This window comes from Diadema setosum, chromosome 1 (genome assembly GCF_964275005.1).
Source record: "Diadema setosum chromosome 1, eeDiaSeto1, whole genome shotgun sequence".
In the NCBI taxonomy this organism is placed as follows: Eukaryota; Metazoa; Echinodermata; class Echinoidea; order Diadematoida; family Diadematidae; genus Diadema; species Diadema setosum.
In genome coordinates, this window is record NC_092685.1 from 10,306,033 (window position 1) to 10,334,029 (window position 27,997).

At 38.5% G+C, this 27,997-nt stretch overlaps 1 protein-coding gene across 1 annotated transcript; it reads right to left on the reverse strand.

The window, feature by feature from the left end:
* Positions 1–69: 69 nt before the first annotated feature.
* LOC140236044 (uncharacterized) lies at positions 70–27,936 on the reverse strand. The gene is made up of 20 exons (XM_072316020.1): positions 27,800–27,936; positions 26,976–27,140; positions 21,998–24,092; positions 21,063–21,169; positions 20,019–20,164; positions 17,578–18,008; positions 16,663–17,136; positions 15,709–15,849; positions 14,079–14,240; positions 13,209–13,260; positions 11,616–13,078; positions 10,577–10,714; positions 9,668–9,784; positions 8,510–8,701; positions 7,333–7,395; positions 6,421–6,537; positions 4,654–4,722; positions 4,122–4,193; positions 2,453–2,602; positions 70–1,656 (listed from the first exon to the last, which is right to left on the reverse strand). The coding sequence occupies exons 1-20, from the start codon at positions 27,934–27,936 to the stop codon at positions 1,600–1,602; spliced, it is 6,348 nt and encodes a 2,115-aa protein (XP_072172121.1). The 3' UTR covers positions 70–1,599.
* Positions 27,937–27,997: the final 61 nt, after the last annotated feature.

Here is a 27,997-nt window from a genome sequence, read left to right on the forward strand (position 1 = left end):
AAAAAATTGGGGAAAACAGTATTATCCATGAAACCTGCAATATTTTTGGCAAAAAAAAAACAAAACAAAACAGTACAAAATACTGCAAAAAGTAACAATTGGCATCTCTGTACATCATGTCATCCTGAAGAGGCGAAAATATCACCTTCTTCTCTCCAAAAGCTTGCACAATATCATCAAGTTACCTTTTATTTAAAAAAAAAAAGAATACATTCAAATTGAAGAAACTTCAAATCAGACATTGTAATGATTCTTTTGTTTAAGTTGTAATGATTATTAAAGCAATAACATTGTTTTTCTTTTTTCTTTCTTTCTTTAAATAGGGAGCTGTTGTGTTTCTTAAAAAAATATATCTTTTTCATGTTGAAACCAATAGGAGAGTTGTGTGGGTATCATAATCTTATCCATTTCACATGTATCACTGTGGTCACTATCAATGTAGTGTATTTGAAACTTTTGAGATTTTGTGAAACTTTCACATTCCTAGTGGTTTTACTTCACCCATCAAGTCTTGATTTAATTTTGCTGCAAAAAATGACTTCAACTTGGCAACTTTAATTGCTTATCTGATAAAGGAAAAAATTAAATGGGACCAATTAGATCAATTATGTCCTCAAAATTAGAAAAAAAAAAATAAGTAAAAAAACAAACTGGCAGAAAAACTAACTTTGATCTTCTAGAATGTGTGATTGCCAGTCTAAGGCAAATTTGATAAAAGTCAGGTTTTCATTTTCATGCATTTTTAGAAAAGATGATGAAAAGATGCAATAAAATCTGAAGTATATCACGTAGGCATGTATGTCCATAGAGTGAATACTTTAGTCGTATATAAGTACTGTAGAGGGGATGAAAATGATGTGTTTTGATGCTGGTCATAAAACCAAACATAAGTCAGGCATCAGCCAATCAGAATTTAGTATTCCGAGACTTATGTTTGATATTCTGAAATATGCTTGATCTCAACTTTCATGCAACATGGCCCTGGATACCATTTCCTGAATCTGTAATGCAAAGTCTTAACTACCCGTATGTGACAGTGATCTAGAAATGCTTTCATTGCATGTATTCAAAGAATCTCAGCACACAAGAGCGGATGAAAAAAAATAATGATGAATACAGTCACAAGAAGTGATACACGTGTACTTTCATATCTATGTTACATATCATAGGAATAGAAAAATAATGATGAACACATCTGTTTTATACATATTATACAGTAAGAAAATAATGTTGAACACATAAAAAAAAAAAAAAATCATTCCTGAGGACATATATCTTTCGTAAGTCCCTACACCCTCCACGCAACTGATTTGATTGTCGTTGTTGCTGCGCAAACTGCCGTTCAATCATAGAACAAGCATCGACAATCTACCCACAAAGCGGGTGTGATTGGCTGTGAATAGAACGAAGTCCCTCACACTCTGGATGAATGTGGCTTACAATTCAACAAAGTCCCTTACATTCTGGATGAATGTGGCTTACAATTCCTCTGATAAAGGGAGGCACTGTTCTTCAATGGTAGGACATCACTCTCCACTAACCAGTCTGAAAGCATCTGTCCCTCACCTGCACATCGCACCTGCAAAAGGGTCCATCTCATCAAAATCCCTCCCCTCCCAGGGCCTTTACATGAGACATAACATGCAGCGTGATGGCCTGCAAGAGAGGAGAATAATAACAGACAAAAAACGCTTCAGAAGATTTACTAAGACTTTCAGTAGAGTACAGTGATATCAATAAGAAAAATGCATCCACAAAATAATTCATGTGTCAAGTGCCTACATGAAATCTTGCAGCTACACAATCATGGAAGACTATGATGAGCTCTGAAGTACGCGTTTTGTTACACTCACTATACAATTTGGGCGTAGAAGTGCACTTATGCATGTTTTTTTGCTTTTTTCTCAGTCATTACTGATACCAGTTTCCTGAAATACAAGCATGAAGTACTATCATGCAATTTTGAAAGTTAAAATCATCAATGATGAATCCATAGCTGTCACTATGCCCCCCCCCCCTTTCCTTGCAAAAGGGGGAGGGGTGGGGGGATCAAGAAACAGTTAATCTCAGTAAATGAAAAGGGAATGTCCATTACAAAGAGCTTGGTTAATATTCCAACTGCCATGATGTTATGCAAGATATCTGCTTCAAGCTCTGTGGGCTTGATACACGATTTGTATGCTCAGTATTTGATGTGCAGAGAATGGATCGAACGCTGTTGCATTCAACAACAATCTGGTAAACTAGGAACAGGCTCTTTGATTGTTGAGCCATCAAACTTTCCAAAAGCATATCTCTTTGTGGCCAATCGGGCAACTAAGATTCAAAACAGATGTCTATGTTTCCTTTAGTTTTGGGCCACCAATATGTCAGATTTAAAGATTTAAGTGGTCAAATGGGCCACCTGAGGAAAAATTTAGTATTGAGGTCTGCTTAAGGTGTCAAACTTTACCTTTAGTGCCGTGCCCTTTGGGCCCTTTGGGCGGTAGTTCTTGAGGCAAGACTTCCAGAGACATTGCTTGATGCCAGTCCTGATGTGGACGTGCCTGAGATGGGTCCACAGGGCATCTGTTGTCGTGAATTGACTGGGACACTGCCTCCACTGTGGGTGGGGAGTTGAGGGTAGGATGATACACATGAGGATTTGTCTCAAAATATCATACTGGTAGTATTTGCATTTTTGCAGTTCTATACGGAATGGATTTGGATGAATCACAAATGATTGCAATTTGTGACTGCGTGATTCAACCTGTTACTGAATTCACTGACCACTAACCTCTGACGAATGTCTTTCATACTTCTCCTACAGCCACTGCACAAACAATACCATTATGGAGTACTACTTGATCTGGAGTAGTTACTTTTATATCTTCTGTCTTGGATCTGTGGAATATTCCGGCAGTGCCCCGATTCTGGGCCCTGATGTGAGAGTTATGTATGATTTTCACAACTCTGTGTCACAAATCCTTCAGCAAGAATCCTACTACGCATTAGTAAACACTGATTATGCATTTCTGAAAAGATGACCAAAATGCTATCGCCGTCCAATCGGCCCCCTTTCCACAACATACTATCCCAAAAGGGACTGAACTTGATGGCATCTGCAACTGAAATGGCCAAGTTATTGTTCGCCTCATCTAAATATACAACTATTTGGATTTACAAACTACGGATCTGGAGAAAATAACTTTATCACCAATCATGGCATGTGGGGTCCCTGCCCCTAAGTCATCATGGGGATCATTCCTGACACTTATGTTACTTTGTACAGTGGTGGATCCAAGCGGGGGTGCACCAAGCGCCCATCCCCTCCCTTATTCTTTGTTTAAACAAAAGAAATAAAGAGAAAAATGGAAGGGTTGCGTGCGCCCCCTTTAATTTTGTAAAGGTGCTCCCTCTTTCATGAATTTCTGGATCTGCCCCTGTTGTACTACCTGCACACAAGAATGACTCCTGCTTAGTTTGGTTAAGAGCTAACCATGAGTTTTACGGAAGATACTAAAAAATATACAATGGTCATGGACAATGGACCATGGCATTTCACACCATGGATTACAAACAATGGAAAAAAACTAAGCAGAACAGCTCCCTTGGCTCAGGGAGTTAAAAGAAAAAAAACAACAAAAATACAATCTGACTTGGCCACACAAGACTAAAACTCGGTGCAATGTTGAGAAATTACCCCCATTACCAACGAGGTGGTTGATAAAACTCAAAGTGGTTGACACCAAAATCAAGCTGAGTTGGATCATGCCTTGCTCTTTGATTATGTAAACATCAAATATATCTGGCAACTAAATTTACTGAATTATATCAATCTTTCATGTACTGGTCCTACGGAGTCCCTTCTTGATCCACACATCTACTCCAGACTAGCAGGGCTTCATGTTGATTGCTGTTTTGGCCCATTTAAGGAGCAATGGGATACTTAAAACTCTCATACTGGCATATAGTGCAATGAATCATTCTGAAATAAACATGGACTGGCCTCTAATTAGTTCTGTAATTTTGAATGGTTATGCAAGCATGCGAAACAAATGAACAGTTAATGAAGCTGTCTCAATTAAAATTAACATCCTTAACTTCCATTTATTTTCTTAGTAACTGTGGATGAAATTTACCTGGCATTTGTAGATGTTGGATGGGTTGAGAGGAAAGGCATCAATGTAGCCATCTTTCATTCCGAGAAACAGCTGTTCAAGAAATGTGAAGAAGTAATTTGTTACTTGGATACATCGTCAAAATGCATCTTCAATAGAGGGCATTACTTCCATCACATAAAAGCAATATATTCTTTCCTTTTATACCTGTATATACACAGAAGTTTGAATATGATGATAACACCAATGGAACAAATCTTCTGAGATCTCCTGCATTGCACAGCAAAAATACCTGCAAGAATCTTGAGGACTAAATCAGATTGAATATTTCCAAAAAGAAAAGGGGAACACATAACATTATATGCACAGAGCGAAACTCATTACATAAGAATTAAGTGACAAAGAAATATTGTCATTTTTAAATTTCATACCACAAAAATAATGACAGACTTCTTTATAAATGTCATCAGCAAACCTCAGCCTTTAATATACTGATGTCTAAAATCATATAGGTATTTTACCTGAAATTTGATATCAAATTCTGTCTTCTTACCATAGTACGGGAAGCTGTCATACATTCAATGTCGGAGCAGCCACTGTCAATGACATCGGACTTTCCAGTCTAGAAGGAAAGGGCATAAATCATCAACAGAGTACATAAAGTCTACGAACTGCCACAAACTTGACATGATTTCTATATATTTCTATATCACCATTTCTATTCATCAGACACATACTTTCCTTCATTTAAAAGGTGAACATAACAATAAAGTTAACTACACTCATTACATATCACAGTAACCTGTTATAACATCTCTGTGCATCCAACAAGTTTGACTTTTCCCTAAGAAACAGAAGTAGTAGTCATAATCTAGCATGCACTTTCCTGTAAATTGCTACTGTAAAACATGATATATTCGCGGCATGAAATTTTTACGAAATGGAACCGACGGCCTTTATCGTGGCATGAAATTTTTGCGAATTGCCACTGGCGTTCAATGCATATAGTGTAGATAAGGACTTTCGCGTGCATTTGAATTTCGCGAATTTTGGCACTCGTGAAATTAAAGGTAGGGAATCCCATTTGCATGCTTCAAATGAAGAATTGTATAAATACAGTGGTATGTTGAAGAGAGTATCATTTTAGAAACTCCCATAAAGTATTGAAAGTGGAAGGTAACATTTAGTACATTTTTATTGACCGTTAGATTTTGAATTGAATTTTTTTCGGGGCTCACCGTAAATTCCAGTACATTACTGGGCTACCTTTGCAGACCCATGCACTGCATGTGTGTCCATCATATATATTTTGTGAAGAAAGTTCATCAAAACTTACAAACATTTCTATATACATTCTTGCCACACACTCTACATGTTATTACATCAGCTCTTATACTTTTAGATTTGTGTTTATAGATAAAAAATGCAGAAGACTGCAACAAAAAGGCTTAAGTGTGGCTGACACACAGAACTACTGAGTAGTTGAGTTTTGTGCATTATTCAAATTGTAGATAACTGTTGACTTCCAAATTTCTCAGCAGTGGCCTAAACAAGTCCCCTGAGGTTCATATTTAATATTTTGCTGCATTTTGGGAGGTCTGTAAAAGGTATCCCCTACCTTTAAAATGCATGTGAACATTCCTTGTTTTACAGTAAATGGCAGTCAAAACTGGCTGATTTACAGTCTTGTGTAAAATTTGATTATGCAGAGTTTATGCTACTATGATATGACTTGATCTTACACATGCAAATTTACACTTCACATAATTTTGGGTGACATATTGTGGCAGAACCTTTAGACCTTTGATATCAGTATTCATTCTTAATTAACGTGATGATTTAGTATGTTTCTCCAAGGTTGTGAATGTTTTCACCATGAACATGCCCTTCTGGAGCAAAAAGAGGAATGACAAAAAGATTAGTTGCAAGCAAATGGTGCACACTCTGACACTACCATCCACATCACCTTGTAAATTTTTTAGCTTTCTATTTGTTGTGCATGTTAAAAGAAGGCCATGATTAATAGTTTCTTTGCCTGATATTAACATCTGGCTATTAGTTTTAGTTGATTAATTCATATTACTTTGTATCACACTGCATTACATGACCTAATTAGAAATAAGACCAGAGGGGTGTTTCATAAAGCTGTTTATAAAGAATGATTGGTGATCACTTCTTGTGCTGAATTATTGAAATTCTGATCAGTATAGCACATCAGAAGGTGTTCCAGTTGTTCTTAAGTCACTCGTAACTTTAAGAACAGCTTTATGAAACGCCCCCCAGAGTACAAATGAAGAGTGAAGGAAATTGACTAAGTCACCTCCATGTTGTAGTAATAGATGCTGCCCGAGCAACCAGCCACTGCGAGAATGTTGGATGACATGATGCAACACCTGATGGGTACATCATGCTCAATCCCTCTTATGATTGCTCCTGTCTAAAGTGGCATTAGACATTATGAAAGAAAGACAACATTATTATGATACAACTCAGATATGAAAATCCAAACAAGTGACAAAGGGACTCTTACAACAGTATAATATTATGTGTTTTACTAACATTTTTCACACTTGATTCATAAAATTTTCAGGGTTGGGTGGGAAAGGCCATGCTTTCATTTTCAACGATTCTATTATCATGAAATTTTCTGCTCATTTAGTTTATCACCTCTTTTTCCCCCTTTCATGACTTGTTACTATACTTGGGCTTCACCGCTGTTCTGAAAATACATTGAGATAACTATTGGGTTGTCCAGTGCTAATTGAAGTGACCAAAATGTCTAAATTTTTAACATACTGAAAAGCACACAGAGAAATGCTAGAGGAGTTTCATTTCAGCAACACTCACAATTGCACTAATGAATAATACAGTGCGCACTCCGATACAACGAACATGGTTAGCACAGTGTCCTCGTTACAACAAAGTAAAAATTCAGGTAGCCAAGGCCAAATTATGATCTATATATCTTTAAATACTTTACTGTTGGGCTATAACAAAATTTCAATATAATGAAATAAAAGTGCTGGTCCTCAGGACTTCGTTAATGGTAGTTTATGTGCTCATGTTTTTTAGAGTAGTGCTATGCAAGGAAAAAAGAAATCATTGGGATACACAGGAATACATGATGTCACTGATTTAATTGCGAGGAATCTGAAGTTACTATTTGTTTCTAACTTTTACTGCACTGATATTCAGTATCATACAAGCTTTAATACAAAATGAAATATCTTACCTCAATGTTGTGCAGGAGGATGAGGTTGTTTGATGCCAGACTCACCACCTGACTTCCAACAACCTACATTGTAAAGAAAAGGAGTTCATAATTTCAACTCTGGTACTTTCTTTATTTTTTTAAAGATTGAATCTCAAAAAATAATCATGAAATAATCATGAAAATAGTGATATTTTCAGACCTTTGAATAATTGCCTACTTGTATCAACAATTAGCACTAAATCATACAGATGAAGCTTCATGTCAGTATTTTCTTTGAATTAAATCAAATTGACCTCAAAATATTAAGTTACTGAACTCATTGTGAAACAAGTGTTTTCAGAGAATGGCCTGAGGCTGTAGAGCTGACTCTGAAATGTACACAGATATCTGTTATATGCACATAGATATTTATTACAGTACCAGGAATAATCACAGGCATGCATCTCCATGACTATTGCTAAGCACTTAATAGTGGCTTCTTGTAAAGAGCTAAGTCCATCAAAAATGACGCTCAGGGCGCTGTTACATCCCCAGCATGAACAGTAAATATATAACCATATGATAATCAAATATAATAACTTATCGAAACAATGAAATACAAAAACAAACAAAATGCTACTTAAACATAATGAAAATAGATGTTGGAACATAAGATGCATTAATGTGTACAAAAAGACATCAAATTGTAATGATCATTCTTCATTCACAATTACAAATTGAACAGATATGTTTTGACGAGTTCCTTAACTCTTTATGTGCCATGGTGGAAACCCCCTGTGCGCCACATTATTATTAGACAACAAAGAAGTTATGCTTTGAGAAAACAGTCTGCTTTTTAAATCAATGTAACTTTTGTTCATTTCTGTTAAAACTTCGACATGTAGTGAGCAAAGTTGTAGAGAAACTGCCAAGCCTTGCTTTGACGTAAATTGTGTGACAAATCTATGATTGTTTTGCTCTCAAATGACCAGTAGCTACATTGCTGTAAATGCATGACTTGGGCACACAAAACAGCGACCGCCGATTTAACGATCGGTTTGTGCGGGTTTGTGCGTATGAGCAGAATATGCGAAGTTGGCATGACGTTGACTGAGTCAGGCGTGCGAACGTGGCACACAAAGAGTTAAAGGAATTGGTGGAGGAAGCCTGACCAAGAGAAAGACTTTTGAAGGCATGACAGCAAAGAAGAATCAACCTGAATTTGTGTCACAGTGTGAGTGTGTCCCACCAGCTCTTCAAGCAGCAGTCCGTCTGAAGCCTGCCTGATTGTCAGGCTGTGGTTGACTGAAGCCACGACTAGCAGTCTAATGCCGCCTGCTAGGGCTGATGCCATGGCCGTGATGGAATGGGAAGGGGTGCATTCATAGTACCAGCTGATCCTGGATTTCTGTGCACACATACAAGATTCACATTGATAAAGTTTTGAAATGACATCATTTGGACGATTATAAAATCTACTAGATTGATTCCAATTTCAACTTCTGTAGGGGTCACTTTGACAAAATCAAACAGGCATTTTGACCAGAACATTTACAGCCATGAAGTCCCCACCAATTTATTACCTCTTGGAACAAACTGCATCCTTTTAAGCACAGAGAAAGGCACCAGTTCCTTGAATAATCTTAGATATATCTGCTTTTGAGTGTTTTACATGTCATTCTTGAAACCTTTGAAGTTAACATGATGTTGGGTCAGAACTTGGTTAAAAGCCAATTAACAATCAAAGCAAATGTGATGCCTACAGAAGATGACATCCGAATCATATCAGAAGGCTTCATGAAGATGTGAATCTTTATTACAAAATGAACCTTCGCAAGATCTACCGGCTATTCTTTGGCTTGCCAAAAATTTTGCAACTGCTCATGTAGTTCCTGCCGAATCCTGAGAAATTCTGTTGGCAGTCATATACTGATGGCTTTAGATGCCCTCACAAATGATCCAAAGTTTATACAATCAGAGCCGAATTGGAATATTTCCTTTATCCCATGTACATTTTTGCTCAATTTCAGCACAGCATGATGCCTGCATTAAGAAATGCTCACGTAGATGTTACACTATGAGAGCAAATGTTGCGTTTACTCATGCTCACACATTCTCCACAATGATCAGACTCTAATACACTGCATGGTGACCACTTTTAATTCCCAGTTCCTCTGTCAGACAAATAATTCTTGCGATTTTAAAAACAACTTTCATACATGTATTGATTAGCCATTTTTAGACAGCAGGCGTTACGTATTAGTGTCAGACACTACTTTGCAAAGACAATCAGTTGTGAGAACTGGTCCACATAGAGGGATTTCTGTAAAGGGGCATAACACAAATGATATAGTCATGAAATTTATAGACTTACTGTTATGTTGATATGGGCAATGTCTCCAGCCACCAAGCCAGCATAAACTGCATTCCAACAGACATGTAGGCAGGAGATATCATGTGCTAGAACTAATGTCTGCAGAAACTCCTTATCCTGAAGTCAAGAGCAGAAATTGTTCAACAAAGAAATAATCAAATAATATACATAAAACTGATAAGAGAATATCTGTCATTCCAGATATTTCTTTTTCTTTTTCAAAAAGCAATATTGCAAATACTCTGAAATTAAGATTTGAGGCAAATGAGACAGGCATTGCAATGATTATGTTTGCAAGCTTCAGAAATTACATAAAACAAGACCATCAGCCACAAATCACTGTTGCTACGTTTTGTCAAGCCAAAGACAGATATGTCATGAATGAATACCATATCACAAAATGTGAACTTAAGAAATAGTTGTGGAAAGAATATAAATCTTACATCACAAGCTAATAAACACTGTATTGACACTATGTGCCTAAAAGATGGGACATTTTGTGTGAGAGAGTTGCATTTTCTAGGGTGTGTGAGTGGTGAACTACTTCATTGTAGTTCCTTCCTGATCTTTACTTAAAGTCAATAGAAACCTTATGTAAGCTGTGACTCTCACAGATGAAATCTCCATGTTATCATCTTATGTCCTATTCATGTTATTGAGTGTTTGCCTCTCAATATCACACAAAAACATCTAGCTCCAATGCTTCATTCATGTATTGGGTATGTATACAGTATTGGGTATTAATGTTCCTACTTCCTATACACTTACGAGGACACACAAAACCTGTTGCAATAACACAGCAACAATATGTAGGCAAGCAACAAAAAACAACATAAAAAAAAATGGTATGTATCAAATGGTATTTTGTTGGATCACACAGACTTGTTGAGAGTTTGTTGAAGAACTCACCTGGACGTGAAACTGAACAAGGTTCCTGCTGCCATTACTGGCAAACACAATCATCTTGCCAGAAGAGGACTCCTGCCAAGTCTGCGCATGTCGGATGTCACTGCAGGCTAGATCTTCCTCCATTTCAATCTTGTTGGTCTGAAGGAAACGAAATGGACCAAGGGAAGCAAGGGAATTGGCTAAATTGATGAGTTGACTGCATATGAACCACATCTTTGTGACATAAAATAGTTGTGATCTTTTATTATCAACTTTATAAGTATTGCTGCTGTCTGACAATGCAAGACTATTGGTGCCTGACCCAAAATGGCCAATAAGCAATAAAAGGGGTATTGTTATACCTATTAAGCCAAAGGCTCAAGTTAGTTTACATAACTTGACCCTTTGGCTAAGGTGAGCCAAAATTTTGAAGTTAAACAATAAATTTCCTTTACTATTATGTAACAATGCATTTTTGGCAAAATGTTATTTTTGATAAAAGTCTCAGTCAAATACCCTTCAAAGATTTACTGTTGGAGAAATCCTCAAACATATGACATGAAAATGCAAACTAAGACCCCGTTTACAGTGTAGGGCTGGGCTTGTCCGCAGCTCGTCCGCAGCTCGGCCGCAGCTCGGCCCGCAATTCTGTCCATTTACAGTGCCGGGCTCAGCCCGGGCTTTTAATTCAAACCTTTCAATATTTCGTTGTAGTAGCGCTCTGATTGTAATCAAACACTATTATTTGAGGGTGCTGGTCGCAATTTGGTACTGCATTTGGCCCAGTTTGCATTTACAGTGAGAAAAGGCCGGGCTCAGCCGCGGCCGAGCCGCGGCCGAGACTACCTCCAGAGCTTGGCCAAATGCGCGGCGGATTTTGGTACCGCATTAGGCCTTTTGCGTGTTTACAGTGAAATGAAGGCCGGGCTCTGCCGCAGCCGAGCGTGGCCCTTTAACTCACTGTACACAGGGTCTAAAATACATGTCTGCAAAACAGTGCGGTGTCATGCTTGAACTCGGCAATTAACATCAAGGATGGGGGAACAGACTGTCAACTCACCTTCAGGTTGAACACCATGAATCTGCCATCAGAGATAATTGAGTACAGCTTGTCCCTGATGATATTCATGTTGATGACAAAGCCCTTGGCATGGAGCCTCTTGAGGCTCTGGTCTGATCCAAGTGGAGCCTTCTCGACGGTATCTGCTTCTGTCTTTGGAGCGGGAGCACTGGTCGGCAACTCCTTCCTCCTCTTCCTCTCCTCCTCATCAACACTCTCGGTGGCTTTGCGCCGTTTTCCAAGGAGAAGGCTGTTGGCCGAGGAACTAACTGCTGGGCACTGACCTGCCTTGTTTGTCACACCACTCTCAGAATTGAATGAGCTTGGTGACAGCACTTCCACTTTCACCATGCTGTCTTCAGCTGCTTCTTCAGAAAGGTCCCTACTTCCTCCTTCCACCTTAACTTGTACAATGTCCGTTGCTTGTGTTCTCCTTTCAGCTGCTTGCTCAAAACTAGGCGCACTGCTGCATGCACTACTTGCATATAATTGTTTCAAGTGTTCTAAATCTCTGCAGTCCAGCTTGTAACCAGTATCTGCTAGTTCCAGCTGCACTTGATCAAATCTGGACTTTACATCAGATGGGGCAGTATCCTCAACCTCTGAATTTCTGTCAGGACCAGCTGACGCAACATATGGTGGGAAAGAATGAGATCTATAACTCCAACCGGTGGCTTCATTTTCAAGCTCACTGATCTCCTGGGTGTCAGGAGGCTCACGCTTGATCTCAATAATAACATCATTCTCTCTCGTGGGAATGCACTCTGCTCTATGAACGGGTCCGGCAGTTTCTGTGTTTCCGAGTTTTCGTACAGTGGATGAATCACCGACGTTGCTTCCCTGCCAGCTGCTCTCTGGTGTCTCCAGCTCAGCTTGGACCAGTTTCTGGACAGCTTGCAGAACCTCTGTTGTCTGGTACCCCATGTCAAAGGGCTGAATGGTGATACTGCCCTCCTTTGGGAGTATTGATACATTGTCTGCAGGTGTGTTTCTGGTACAGCCATCACTGTCCCGCACCGCTTCAATATGTGTATCTGGACTAATCTTCAGTCCTGGGGAGACGACCTTACTCCATGGGTGCTCTGGACTGCCCAACATGATCTTGAATCCTTCTGACCTCTGATGAGGCTTGAATGAGGACTCAGTGGATGCCACATTTGCCATCCTGACGCTGCTGACTCCTGGGGAATCTGACACATCCCGTACTGAAGAAACTTGAGAACTACTGTCTGCCATGCTGCTCCGTCCATTTCCGCTTTGTTTCAGGTTCTTGGTAGCAGCTGCACACACCGGTGATTGGCCAGGGTTGAAGTCATGCAATGATTTCCCTGATTTGCTCTTTTTTGTTGACAGACGGCCTTCGCTGGATTTCCTGAGAGCCGATGTCTTACCGGTAGTCTTTCCAGATCTCATTTTTGCAGGTGACTTCATCATGGCTTTGAATTCATCCTGTGGTGTTAATTCTACATTGGGAATGAAAACAGTAACATCACTTTTCTAATGAAAATTGAGTACAAAGAATCAAAAGACTGGAATCACAAAGAAAATAAATAAAACAATCAATTAATACATAGAGAAAAGGTGAATACTCACCAAATAAAATCTGAAGTCTATGTTCTCTCAACGTGCTGAGTTTACCAATGACCTGCAATTTGACAAAAAAAGGGGGAGAATATATAACAAAACAAAGGCATACATCAGGATAGCAGCATGATAGGCCCTGCAAACACAGTAACTTATTTGTTTTGTGATAGTGAAAATATGCCCCTACAAAGACAAGACAAAAATCATGTCTTGCACATGAAAACAATAACATCATTAAAATGTTTCATCAAAATTGCCAAAAAACCATTGATAAAGTTCACTCAGTGATGTTTTTCAAGTCTGGTGTGCTTCTTGACTTGGTATTTGATAAAAATTCACATGTCCTGAACAAAGCTGTCTGACATCATTCTCTTCAATATAATTCTTGCAATGCTTATCAAATGACTTTCACCTTTCTATCATTTTATATACACTTTCATCATTCTGTAGCCCTACCAATATACCACTGGGTAATTCATTTGCTGGCTAACTGATAATCTTCTCATCAACTGTTCAAGTTCAAGTTGTTTATTTCATCTCCAACAAAACATGAGTATAATGAAACGTTTGAATACATATAATGACACGAAATGAGTACAATATAAAAAAAAAACCACAACGAAATGTCCACTGAGATACAACAAAATTTCTTACAACATAGTCAAAATTCAGGTCCCAAAATTGTTATCTCTATATATGTTTTTATACTTTATTTGTTCAGCCATAATGAAATTTTGATAACAGAAGAAAACTGCCAGTTCCAAGGACTTTGTCATAATAGGAGTCACTTGTATATCAACTATGTGTTGCCCTCTCAGCACACACTGTATTAAGCATGCAGTTTCAAAAGTAGAATGTAAACTCTGGCCACTTTCTCACCATGCTCTTCTGCTGCTTGAACCTGGCTAACTGAGCTGTCTTTTTTTGGATGCATTTTGTAATCTTGCTGATACTCTTCTCCAGTCTGTCCATCATTTCCTGCAGTTTGTGCTCGTTTAGGGTGATTTGTAGGAGGTCTTCTACACTGCAATCTGCTGAAAGCTGCTGCATGAAAATTGAATCACATTAATCAAGTTTATCCCCATCTCTTTCATGCCCTTTCTGCATAACATGAGCCCACAGACATTCAAAGCAGGATGCAGAAGAAAATTTCTGACAAATTCTTCAACTCATAAGGAAAAGAAAAAGAGGCCTGCTGTTTTTAAAGGGATCGTATAGTTTTGGTTGAGACCTAATTTCAGGTTTCTAACATTTTTTTGGTGAGATAATGAGAAACCTCATATGAAATATGAAAGAGCATGTCATTCTATGAGGAATTCAATGTTTATTTGATGAAAATTGGTTTTGAAATGGCTGAGATATCAAAAAAAAAAGAGCGATTCTAATAAAGTGTGGGATCTACACTTTATTACGATCGCTTTGTTTTACTTTGTTTTTGGATGTTTCAGTCATTCCCAACCCGATTTTCATCAAATAAACTTTGAATTCCTCTTAAAATGGTATGCTCTGTACTATATCATAAGTGTTTTCTTGGTATCTCGCAAAAACTTAAAAGCCCAATTCTCATCTCCACCTATACTGTACCATCCCTTTAAAGTGTAATATAAAGCTCAGGGTAGAGCAGTGTGATCCATATATCACCACCACCACATATTTTCAGCACTTTTATTTTCATTGATTTTGTGAGTGCTCTGATATCTGCAAATTTATGACGCATCAAAACATTACTTCCTGAGACACAATATAATAGTTTCAGTCTCCAAGGAGACAATTTGCTAGCTTATCTCTCAAAAAGGGACAGCGATAGCCACAATTTGTCATTCTGTTGCTGTGCTTGTTGAGCATGGGTTCACTAATTAGCCTACAAATCTCACTTACAGTATATGGTGAATTCAATTCAAGTCAATTCAATTCAATTCATTTATTTCATTCTCATTTTTCTTCCAACAAAACATAACACAAGGTAAATCAGAAAATCCATCATAAGCATATATACTATACAAAGTGCTAAGGATAAACGATAGTCAACAGACTAATAGAAATAAATTATGTATACATACGGGAAAATACAAAGTTATATTTTGAGGAGAAAAAAAAAAGAGAACTGAGAGGTCCACTAAAGAGCAGTGCTTGTAGATTGTGGACCACTCAAGAATTTCTTCCAAAAATACTCACTGCAATTACAAATACATTACACAAAAATGATTTAGACAAAATGGAGACATAACAACATGACATGACTAAACTGAGGGAGATACGATTGAACGGAATGGGACAAAAACAAAGTTAAACGAAGAAAAGGACAGGAAGAAAGAAAGAGAGAAATGAGAGAGAGAGAGAGAGAGCGAGAGAGAAAGAGAAAAGATAGAGAATGCCTACCGGTACATGCTGAACAAGAGAAACACAAGAGAGAATTGAGGAGTTGCTTCGAATAAAGCATTGGACAGGTGGAACATACAGAAGTCATATCTCCAGTATAGCTACTCTACAGACAGTAACTTCTGCTCACCGGAATCTTCTTACTCATCAGTTTTTCCTTCATTTGCTTGGTGGTCGCATTGGCAAGGTACTTTGCTTTCCATTTTTTCCCTTTGGCGCGGCCTTGGTGTGGTCCTGAACATGCCTTGTTGAGCTTTTTTCTACTGAATACCTGCTTACATATTCAAAGAGAAACGTTGGAGAAATCACATCCAATCAAATCTTCTTCCCCCTCTCACTTGATATTGGAATGGGTGTCAGCTCAAACATAGTATTTATAGGAACAGGATAACAACACATAATTTGTTTATATACATATATTATTTCCATATCTGTCTGTTTCTCTTACAGTCCAATATAAAGTAATGGGTCTTATCTTTTGACACATTTCTGCACTAACAGACATATTAGCTTTCTTTTATCTGTCATCTTTCTCCAGACTACATAGCTACAGCTAGAGCATTATATGCTTTAGATATATGCTCTTTTTTTTTGGGGGGGGGGGGGAATTCAAACAGATTTCATCAACCTTTCAAAATTCAATGACTGGAAAAGAGTTTTATCTGCAAATGATGAATTGTACAAATCCAGTTTAAATTATGCATCATGAATACAATTCCTCAGCAAACATGCAAATCAAATTCTAACAAAAAATCTACAAAACCAAACAAAATATGTGTAATTGTACACAGAAGATAATTGTGCAAATGTGGGTCATTTTATTTTAGTCAAGTACATGTACTATCTGTCATGAATTCTATTGCACCTTGCAAAAAAATCGTAAGATGAGAGTTAAAGTAAATGTTTAAACTCTGCACACATGCCTATTTCTCTTGATTTAAAGCCATTTAATGTTGGAATCAGATAATGAAATGATTTTAACAACTGTTGTAGCATTATATGTCTCTCTTTACTAACTGGTGTGATACCAGGAAAATTCTGCATAGAACAAGCACCAAAAATAAAAGAAAGGAAGGTAGCATACCTGCAGGTTTCTGTTCACATTTGTGGCAATCTGCTCACTCTGGAAGTGGCAATCAGATATGTCACGTGACAGGATGGCCTCGTCAGAATTTGCAGCTTTATCAACAGCGAGTGTTGCCTGCTTTCCTTCTCCCACTCTGCTTGAGTGTATTGTAGAGGATACAGCATCTGTCTGTCCCTTCCATGCACGTTCTGCTTTTGACTCGGCTGTACTCAAGTGGCGATGAGAAGCGGTCAGATTCTGCTTTCCAAGTCCATGGGTCTTAACGATGCTGCAGGGTTTGTTCTTCCAATGTTTCTTTTTCTTCTTCTTCTTCTTCTTTGGAGACTCGGCTTTATGGGGCAGCTGCTGTGTGGTACGGCCATCTGAACAGTCCCTGGACAATTTTTCTCCTTTGCGATTTTTGTACCAATGCCTCCCCTTGTTCTTATGCCTCTCACAACTCTGCAAGACATCTGGAGCTATAGAAGTGACCTGCAACATGAGCATACATATCTTTAAAAATGTATCTGGCATTACCAGATGTTTAAAATGAAAATTTCATTAAACCTACTCTTTAAACTTTGTCTAAGAAAAAATAAAAGTATGCATCAATATTTTGAACAGAATTTGCCATACAAAGACTAAATCATTGTATGGCAAATCTAACAGAGGAAAGCTGAGTTATGTGCTCAGCATTATTCTGCATGCTGGAAAGGTGCAATGAAAGCAGGAAAGGAAATTAATTTAGGTATCAATTATATGACAAAAAAAAACAAACAATCTACAGTGGTCCCTTGGCTGCATACATGGCAAATGGTAGCAAACAACAGAGTAGCCATGTATCCAAAAAAAAAAAAAATAAAAAAAAAAATAAAATAAATAAATGCATCTTTATTTATTTGAAATGGAAAATAGCAAATTATGTCCAGTCACCTCTGAATGCGAAACACCAGTGGAGGACACTGAAGTTTCATGGTGTTGATCACACTCTTTCCTTGCTTCAATACTGCAGGGTGGTCTCTCTCCATCGGGGGATGGATCAAGTCTTGCCTGTATTTCACTCATCACTGGACCATTTCCTGATCCCAAACTCCCATCATATGCCTGGGAGTCTGATGCCCACACATAGCCTTCATCAGCTGGTTCTTGTTTGATGTATCGACTGACACAGGATAAAGGGTCTCTTTTCTTGGTGAGAGCAGAGCCTACTGAAGTTGATTTCTGGATGTCACGGCAACTTGATTCTGGCTTTTTGGAGTCCAACGTGGGTTGCGCTGAGGTTGGGATGACAGAGCTGGAACCACTCACACTCCGAGGGAGGCCCAAACTCTCAGGAATGGCCTGTTCTCTTGAGTTGCTTGTATCTAAAATAGTGGCACGTGCACTGTCATTTAAAACCACTGATTTGTGTGTTGACTCTACTTCCCTGTGAACACAGCAGCGGGTAGATGTAGAGTCTGACTGCACCAGCAATTCATTAGAACACACACAGCCAGTCCAAAACACTCATCCTCCATTAAGGAATGTGAAAACTGATGATTTAATTGCCTTTGCAGAATCAAAACTCTTCCGCCACTGATACAAAATTAAATGTGACCATGCATCACAAAACAAACAAAAAGTCACACCCCTTGATTTTACATGATGACTTAAAAAAGGTGAAATGATTCAACCAAGTCAATCTTGAGTTTTCATATTTTCTGAAAGAGCTATCCTTCTACATTATTCTTCAGTTTGGGATCTTAACATGAATGGGAACATGTGTTTTTAGCAGGTTTTTCTACAACCCTTTTTTGGGGAAAGAGTAGAATGATCTGGTATGTCTTAGAGGCCACTTTTCATGTCTTGAAATCCTTTGCACACCCTTCACTTTCAAGTCCAATAAACTTTTGAAAGCATGACGCTGCTGCTTTGAAAGTTAGCATCAATCATGGGTAGAATGTATTGATAGAATATGCTCAATTTCAGCTTAATCTAATAATCCCTTCTTTGTTGTTGCTCCGGTGGTTTACATCCTGTGTTTTGTCCCTTTTATGGCACAGCATAGCACGGCTTGGTAAAGATTAAGCACTTGAATAGACCGTGTACTTCTGAGCCTCTTTTCTCAGTTGACACTTTTCCAGAGTGTGTGTTTTCTTTTCAGTATCTAGGCAGCTAAGGGGTGGCCATTTGCATTGATTTATACATCATTTAAAAGCTTAGAGTCTGCTTTTTCAGAATCTGCCCTTTCCTAAAAATCCATGTCTGGCGACTTTTTGTTGGTTTTGTGGTGCAGGGTCACAAACATGTGATAGATTGCAATATATTCTAGTAACAACATACACATATAGACAGAAGGATTGTAGTTGTGACTTTTGTGAAAACCTGTCACCAGCAATTATATAAAATTTGCTGAAAACAGTAAATTTCACTTTTGGAATTACTTGGTTTCATCTCATAAATTGCCTTGGTGGAAGAACACTGATAATGACTTACACTTTTTTTTTTTTTTTGGTGCAGCGTAAATGTGTTTTCTTGACCAGTATGACATGATATGATGAAATGTATATCATTTCATCCGAAAGAATGAACATTTGGGCATTATTGGTCTGGAGACTAATAGCAAAAACATTGAGGGCTCTAGTATAAAAATAATAGGTGGCCAGCTTTTTTTTTTTTCAGAGGATATACTCCAATGGAAGTTTGAATGAAATTGGCAAGAAATGTTCATTTGATATGGGTGACCTTAGACCCTGTAGAACATGAATCAATGATGGCAGCGCCACATTGCCATTAGGTATCTCATCCTGCCCATGGTACATCACCACACAAAAGCTCTGTAACAAATTACACTGTCACAAACTTAAAGGTCCAAATTCATGGCCTATTTTGTTACAAAATCATTCATTTCGGCGACGAAATGACCATTTCGTTGACAAAATGCTCATTTCATTAACAATAATTTTGTCAATGAAATGTTGTCATTTCATTACGATACGAAATGGTCATTTCGTCAAAGAAGTGACTGATTTTGTAACGAAATAGGCCATGCGACACTTGGCGCTCCATACAAATTGTCTATGGTTTAAACCATGGTTTCAATTGTACCACCTTCATGAATTCAGGCCAATATGGATATGATTGAATGTTATTGCACCTGCTAAGCACCTGTAAGCATCAAAAGGGTTGTGAAAGTTGACTGTGGCTGTTTTACCAAGACTTTGTTTGTTACAATTTGCACAAATAAGGGCCATACCCCCCCCCCCCCCCCCCCAATCCAGAAGCATATACCATATAAAAAGCTGATGACCAAGAGGTTATGGTAATGTGACATATGGGAATAAGAAAACGATGCTGAGATGATTCTGGGAGAGACATCTTTGTAAGATTCTTACCCATCAGTTCAGCAAAGATGTCTGCAGAAAAGTCCTCCATCTTGATGCAGGAATTGAGCAGTTGTTCCAGGTCCTCCTGGCCTAGGCTGGTGATGTCCAAATCAGCCAGGTCATCTCCTTGCTTCGAGGTCAACAGATGACCAAACCTGAATAGCAAACAGAAGGAGAACGGGAGAGTTATAACGAGATGATGGAAGAACAAGAGATAGAGTGTGTGTAGGTGTGAGTGTGTGTGTAAGAAAAGCTACATACTCAAAAAGCTGCATCACTTTGGTGATCCCTTGCATTTATCCCCAAGTTGAATTATCCTTTGGGTTTATGCCAGGTTTGGGGCAAATTATTTGTATAGGGCCCCATTTCTCTCTCTCTCTCTTCTTTCGATCTTTAAAATAACAACAACATGCCAGGTTCAAGTGTGTGCGTGTGTATGTCACACACAAACACACTGCTATAGCTTCTGTCCATTCGAACATTGAGAATTAAGGGTTTCTGGGATGAACACTGAACTAGGGCTCTCTATAGCTCAGTCGGTAGAGTACCGGGCTAGCACTCCAGAGGTCTCGGGTTCAAATCTTGATGGAACCATATTTTCTTTGCGCATTTTTCCACTAATAAACAAGCTATGACTACACGCATCTGTCAAAATTTCATCCAATTCTTCACTGTTCAGTGCTGCAATTCTACAGCCAACATATGTTTACAGGTGTATCAAAGTATGTGCTGCGTCATAGGCATTCACTAGCATCACTATCAAGTCATGCAATGAATCTGCATATTGTACATACAATTCTATTGCCCAATTTTGCACGGATAGCTGAGATATTGTCACCCTGACAGGTTGACTGTTTTGAGGCATGTGCTTGTATAACCACCCAGAGCATGCTCTAATATTGGATGCAAGATTAGTACATTGGTCCTAGGACAAAATGACACTTTTAATAGTCTAGGGCATTTTGCACATTCTAATGTTGGAAACAGACAAGTCAAGGACCCAAAACTCATTCACATAGTACAGCCAATATGCATAACAAAATATTGCCTTACCTGCTCCATCGTTCTGGGGTCTTCTTTACTTTGGAAAGCATGCGAGTGAGTTTCTTCTCCTGCCATACAGGTCTAGCGACACCACTTACCAGTCCCTGCATTTGATCCTTAAATAAGAGCAAAAATTAGAAATTGATAGCATTCTTTGGAAAAATACATGACAGCACTAAATCACTTGAATAGTGGCGATTACTAAATCAGGTCTAAAATCTATGCTGCTAAATTTACGTTATTCTGATGGTTTATAATCTGAGTCAAAATCTTAAAACAAATGTTGATAATCAACTGCACTGTGTGGTTCACACAATTCACCCTCCAGTACATGATGTAGTGACATGACAAGACTTTGGACATCCTTGTTTTCAGCTTATGGAGAATAAAAGATGATATGACACATATTTTTCCTCAATTTGTGACCCTGCATTACATATCATCAAAAAGTGGCATTCATTGATTTTCCACAATGCCAGAAAACCTGCATTTGGGAGATCTTGTAAATCCAAGTTATTTCATTTATTTATTTACTTATTACTGTCATTATCCATCTTCTTCTTCTTTTTTTTTTTTTTTTTTTGGGGGGGGGGTTATTTCACGCTACCCCTTTTACATGTTAATTCAAAGTTTAGATACATATATCAAGTGTAAGTACATTGTATTGTTTTCTCACTTTTTATCAACTTATTTTTTCCATCTCATGCCTTTCACATGATGTATGGAAAAGTGTATGTGAAAATTCTACAGAGCCTTTGAAAACAGGAAGTAGTAGCTTGCCACTTTGACAAAGTCATGACTAGAACATTGTTCATGAGTATGTCAAATTTAAGGTTACCATGATTATCAGCACAAAGTGGTTGCCATTGAGTAAGAATGAAAAGGCAGATAACTTTCATGATGTGACTGCCCAGGTTAAGATTCACGACTGCTACTGATCTTACCTTGAATTTCTGTGTGCTCAATCCAGTTGTGCCATCCTTGCTGGATTTCAGCCTGGTCCTGGCAACTGTCAGATTGGGCCTGGGAAGATGCTTCTGGTGGTCACTGACAAGGACTTTGGGCAAGGATGGTTTCAACAGCAATGGTGCAGTTCCCTGTGGCTTTTTCTTCTCATCCTCTTGAAGGTCAAATGGTTCACTTCCAGATGAGCGGGTAGGGTCAGAGTCCAAATGTTCAAGATACTCAGAAACAGTATTCTCCTTGTTTGAGTTCCCTCTTGCTCTTTCACTACTTTCTAAAGAGGGACTTGATGTTGGCAAAGATGTCGAGGCACTTGAATAAAGACCGATGGGAGTTCTAGACACCAGCGGTGGCGCTCTCATGGAAGTGGCAGTGACTGTTCTGGTGACAATACTTGATGGTCCTCTGTCATTTAGAGGGGAATGGATGTCTGAGCTCTGAGCACTTTGTTCCTGGTCACTCCTGGAGAGCACTGTATCAGCTGAACCATTTGAAGAAGCGGAATGCACAGTGTTCTGCTGGAAGCAGGCTGAACTTGATGCGCTAGCACCTTGCATGTCTCTGACTTCCACATCGTCGCTTCTTTCTGATGGCTTGAAATGATTTTCTGAGCCATGCTCTGATGCCTGTTTAGATGATGGAGGGACAGAGTGGCGTGGTGGAACATGTCTGCTACCTTCGTTGTCTCTTGATTTATCTGTAATGTCTTCATGACCAGCTGAGTGTTGTTGGACTCTCTCTTGCTGTGCTCTTTGAGGAGCGTCACATGCTTTGCCCAGCTCCTGTGAGGTCCTCACACTAACAGAGGGCTCAACACTTGACAACTGCAATGGTGCAGTGACTGCTTGAGGTGACTGAATGCCTGTGCAGTTTTTCTCGCTAGGAGTGCCACTACAAACAGCTCTCTTTGGCATGACAGTACGACTGCTTTCCAAGGCTTTCGATTGGCTCTGAGACAAACTATTCTCCGAATGCACACGGTCAGTACTGCTTTGCACCGAAGATTCTCCTGATGGAGATGGAGCTTCATCTAGAACATTGTCCTTAATGAGAGTACTGGACACTGTTTCACTGTCCCGGTTGCTACAGCGATGAGATATCGGCACACACTGTGAAGACTTCCGATGTGTGGCAACATGGGATGATAGTCTAGGCTTTTTTGAGTTTGTCCGAGAGGAGAACTTGCCCTTTTTCTTGGCAGATGAAGCACCAGGAATTTGTTTCTTGCTGGAATGACTGCTTTCTTTCAATCCTGTAGATTTGAACTTAGACATATTCTCCTTTGAGTTGATACCTGCAACATCTGCACCATGAACATGTTTCTGTGAAGAACCTTGAGCTGAAATCCTGTCAGAGGTGTCAACACTATTTGGTCTCTTTTCCCTTGTTTGACTACTTCCATTTGCACACACTTTTCCATTTGAGCCATTCAACTGCTGACCAGGCCCAGCTTTGCTCTTGAGTTTTCCACAGTCTGTCCATCTCTCTGTACTGAATTTCTCAGATGGATCACTCACATTTGTGCCCCATGATCTCCAGGCAAAATTGGGAGCGTCATGCCTTTCAGTACCAGTTGGCATGTTTGATGGACACCCAGCCATTGGATGGGATTCCATTGATGCGATGTGATTTTGATTATTCCCTTCCCAATCATTCTCTTCCCAGGGGGGAATGAAATTGCCTGGCCATGACTCATTGGTGTTGAATCCAAACTGATGGCTGTGCCACGGTTCTGGAGGATGTGGCAGGTGTGGAAACCTCGGTGGCTGCGGTGGCTGCCACTGGTCAGGTGTGGGCCATCTTCTGGACATAAATTGTGCACCCATCATCCGATGGCCTCTCCGTGGCCATCTGTTGTATGGGAGACTGTGTGGAAATCGTTGATTTATGAGTTGGCTCTTAAACCTATGGGGTGAAAAGCCTGTGTTATACGGACCATACTGTTCTTGACTGCCTTGAAACTGTTGACATCTTTGCACCTGGTTACTGGATGATTGATGTGAATTTGAAGTTTCTGCAATGGGTCCCCTTTGTTGGTCTCTGGCCTTGTTAATGGAAGACCTGTTCTCTGATGCCCTGTGTGAAACAAAGATATATTTTTGAAATGAATTGGTAATTGATGTATACACTACCTCAACACATGATAAGAGAACTTGACACATAATCAAACCTGGTTTTTATCTTCATGCAAATTTGTATGGGCAAAGGAATCCATGGTTCACGTCAGATGATCCCTTTGCATTTACAAAATTAATACTGCATGCCAAAGTAATCTGGTTGCAATATCTACTTCATTCTGGTGTCAGTTTTAGCCAAAATGCTTTAAGTGCTTTTGTATAAATGCACTGATCTCAAATCAAGAGGATAAATACACATATTATATGTGTAGCAGCTGCACCACAGCACACCATCTTGGTTTCATTTAAAGTGAGAATATAAATTTATGACAGTTGTGAGGTAGCCTAAAAAACAAATAAATACAAAAATAAAGAAATGCATTACACATGACAGCTGTTGATGTCATGTCCATACTAGTGACTTTTCCCCTCTTTTACTCACATTTACCAGTGAGGTGGTCTTTCCCCACCTCCCCGTGTTTACTAATTTTCTACATGTAAAGCACAATGAACAGTCATCTGCTTCTGAGTAAACATTGCAGTATACTATAGTGAATTCATAATATCTAGTTTGCAATCACACTGTATCTTATCTTAGATTCATAATAAAAACATGCATCACAAAATTGGATGGCATATAAACATCAAAATGAAATGCCATTCCGCATTCAAATTGACTCAAATTGTAGCGTAATGCAATTTTCAAGTTTATATCAATAGATAAAGTAAAATAATTCAAATTTTATTTGAATAACTACAAAAGTAATGAAATTTCATTCATATGTTTACAAGATCTTTAGTGATATAGCTCGTTAGCACATTATAAAGATGCTGAGGTGATGTAATGAACTCAACTGTCTCACCATTTTGCACACAGAAATGACATAAAATTTATGTATCTGGTAACAAGCTAGCTAATAACAAACTCAATCTATTAACATTGATGTGATGAGATATCACATGTTACAAAGAAATGTATGTCTCAGTAAGAAATACTGAATGTATGTGAAAAGTCATATTTAGAAGATAACAACAGATTGGGGAAAAAGCATCTCATTGCATTAAAAAAGATATCTAAATCTAAATTGTTTCTTGTACTCCATATACAATTTGCAGTTTCAGTGTTTTTCATACATAGTCCCACGTATACACTTTATCATATGTTTGTGGCATGCACTTTGTGCTTACTGACATATACATTCTAACGAAGTACCGGCTACACTGAGGAAAATGGGTGGATCCCAAACTCCTTGGCACATCCCTCTATAAAGCAATCAGTGCTACCTAATTGCATAACAAAATTTTGATGTAAAGGATTTGAATGTTTCACTTTCATTTCATGACAAGTGGGAAATTTATGGATTTTTGTATGTGTTAACATGACACTTGTGAGGTCATGGCATTGTTGCTTCATCTACTGTAACTGTCATATTTGTTTGAGTATCACTGTTAGTTTGTAAAATCATATTCAAACCATAGATTTACAAAACATTCTTATTCTAGGTCCAATTTGGTTGAAACCTCTACAAATCTTGTTGTTGATATTACACAATAAAAAAAAAAACACTCTAATACAGTGCATATAATAGCATTTTCAAACAGACTACCAGGTATTTTTTAATATATGTGACCCTGCATCACAAAACCACCAAAAAGTCACCAGACAATAGATTTTTAGTTAGGGCACATTCTAGATGAGCATGCTCAAACCTCTAAAATTTCAATGATGCGTAACTCAAAACAAATAGAAAATGTTCACTGAGAAAAGAGGGTTTATTCAACTGCTTAATCTCACCAACCTCTCTTCTCTGCAATGAATGGACAAAAAGCAAGGTGTAAAATTCCGTAGCAACCACAATGAAGGGCTTATCAGATTAACCTAAAAATTTGCACACTCTACAAGCACATTCTTCTCATGATTAATACTAACTAGCATCATCCTTTCTAAGATTATGACAGTGGAAACCTGAAAAGAGTGTAAAGGGATTCTGAAAATTAAAAGGGGTCTGTAAGACATACTAGTACCTAATAACACTATTCTTTAAAAAAGTATTTCAGAAAAACTGGAAAAAAAAGTTATAATCACAAACTTTAGAATTAAGTAGAAAAAGAGTTGCTCTTCCAAAAAAATATAAAACACTGAAGATTTACTAAGTTGACTGCTATCACCTACTTTGAGTTCTCTCTTGAAATTGGGATGTGCGACTTTTTGTTGGTTTTGTGATGCATGGTCGCATAAAAATCTGTGTTTACACATTGTGTATTTATAAGAGTTTTGTTTGTGTCTTTTGCCAAGTCAGTTAATAAGTATTTTCTGAAAAAGCCTCAGAAGTGTGAGCACTGCTGAAGTAGTTCATAATTACGTCTGTTGAGAATGAGAAGGGCGTTAAGTTGTCCCGAACACTATGGGTTTAGAGGCAACTTAATGCCCTTATCATTCTCAACCGACGATTATACAGAAAAATTTAAACAGTAAACAATCTGTCTTGGAGGGTCTGATGGCAGCTGAAAGGAGACATAAAATCCTTGCTACAGATGATGCAGCAGTCATATCTTACACTGAATATGACGTATTATGTGCAGACACGATCATATGTGGAAATATGCAAATGAACAGGCCACTGCTACAGCCTCCTCTACATCCCTCAAACATCAACAAATCTTTTCTGCCGTTTGCAAAAGTTATCTCAGGTCACACTATAACCAGTCAATATCAAGTAAGTGTTGGCATAGATGTCTACACTTGGTTGTGACAGAAATGTTGGTATACGTAAAACCAGTGTCACAGTTACTACAATTGACAAATGTCTGATCCATTATGTGACTCTGAAACAGGCTTTACCTTGTGTTTGTTGCTTGGCTGGTTGAAGGAACACCTTGTTTTGATTCTGAGATTCTTGTCTGTCGTAATCCCAGGGATGCCTTGTGTTTCTCACCTATCAGATGCTTTCCATACTCGTTGATGTCAAAACTTTCAAACATGCACAGGTTGCAATGATGTTTAATGCTGCATGAAAAGACATAATTTCAGAATATCCTATTAACAACAAATTAATTCCTACATTACCTCCTTACTGGAAAAAAAAAAATCTTTGTCACACACTATACAACAGCTTTAGTGCATTCTTTCTTCATTAATACCTCATCATCACAAAGTCACAGAGGGGTGTTGATTACAACAGCTAGACTAAGTGATGGAAGTTACTGTCACAACAAAATCACTGTTTTGTCCCTGGTAATGGCAGCCATACAGTGATTGTGATAATTCTGAATAAAGACTTCTTTAATTTGTGAAAGGTACTTAAAAATAGAAACACACCAGGCTTGTATGCAAGAAAAAGTGGGACATTTTCTACATTAGTTGTTTCTCAGAATCCAAATTGTTTACCTCTGTTGACAAAATAAGGATCAACCTATATCACTGAAGCAGGTCGAGGGCAATTACCCCCTGCATAATTACCCCAGACCTTTCCTCTGACCCTAACCCTAATCCTGAACCTAATCCTAACCCTAACCCAAACTCGAACCCTAAACCTAACCTTAACCCTAATCTTATCACTAACCAGTATTTAGCCAGGAAGGGGGGGGGGGGGGGGGAGAGATAATTGTAGTCGGGGGTAATTGCCCTGATACAACTGAAATAAGTGGGTAACAGTATCAGCTTACCTGGGTTGCTTATTATTGATGATCTTGTGATGGTATAGAGACCAGAGATGTTCCTCAAACTGCACCGCTGTTGGGTAATCCAGGTTGCACACGGTGCACATAAACCTTGACTTTTCAGGATTTGAAACACTTGCCATGTTTACATCTGTTTTTGAAATTAAAAAACAATCATGGAGAGAACCCATACGCAAAATAATG

What these genes read in the sequence shown, in the direction of transcription:
- LOC140236044 (XM_072316020.1), bottom strand. Translation starts at nt 27,936, where the DNA reads ATGGCAAGTGTTTCAAATCCTGAAAAGTCAAGGTTTATGTGCACCGTG. An exon ending in TCAAGCAGCAGAAGAGCATG is followed by an intron (nt 13,261 to 14,078) that starts GTGAGAAAGTGG and finishes GTCAAATTGCAG; the next exon opens with GTCATTGGTAAACTCAGCAC. An exon ending in ACACTGTGACACAAATTCAG is followed by an intron (nt 7,396 to 8,509) that starts GTTGATTCTTCT and finishes TTTACAATGTAG; the next exon opens with GTTGTTGGAAGTCAGGTGGT.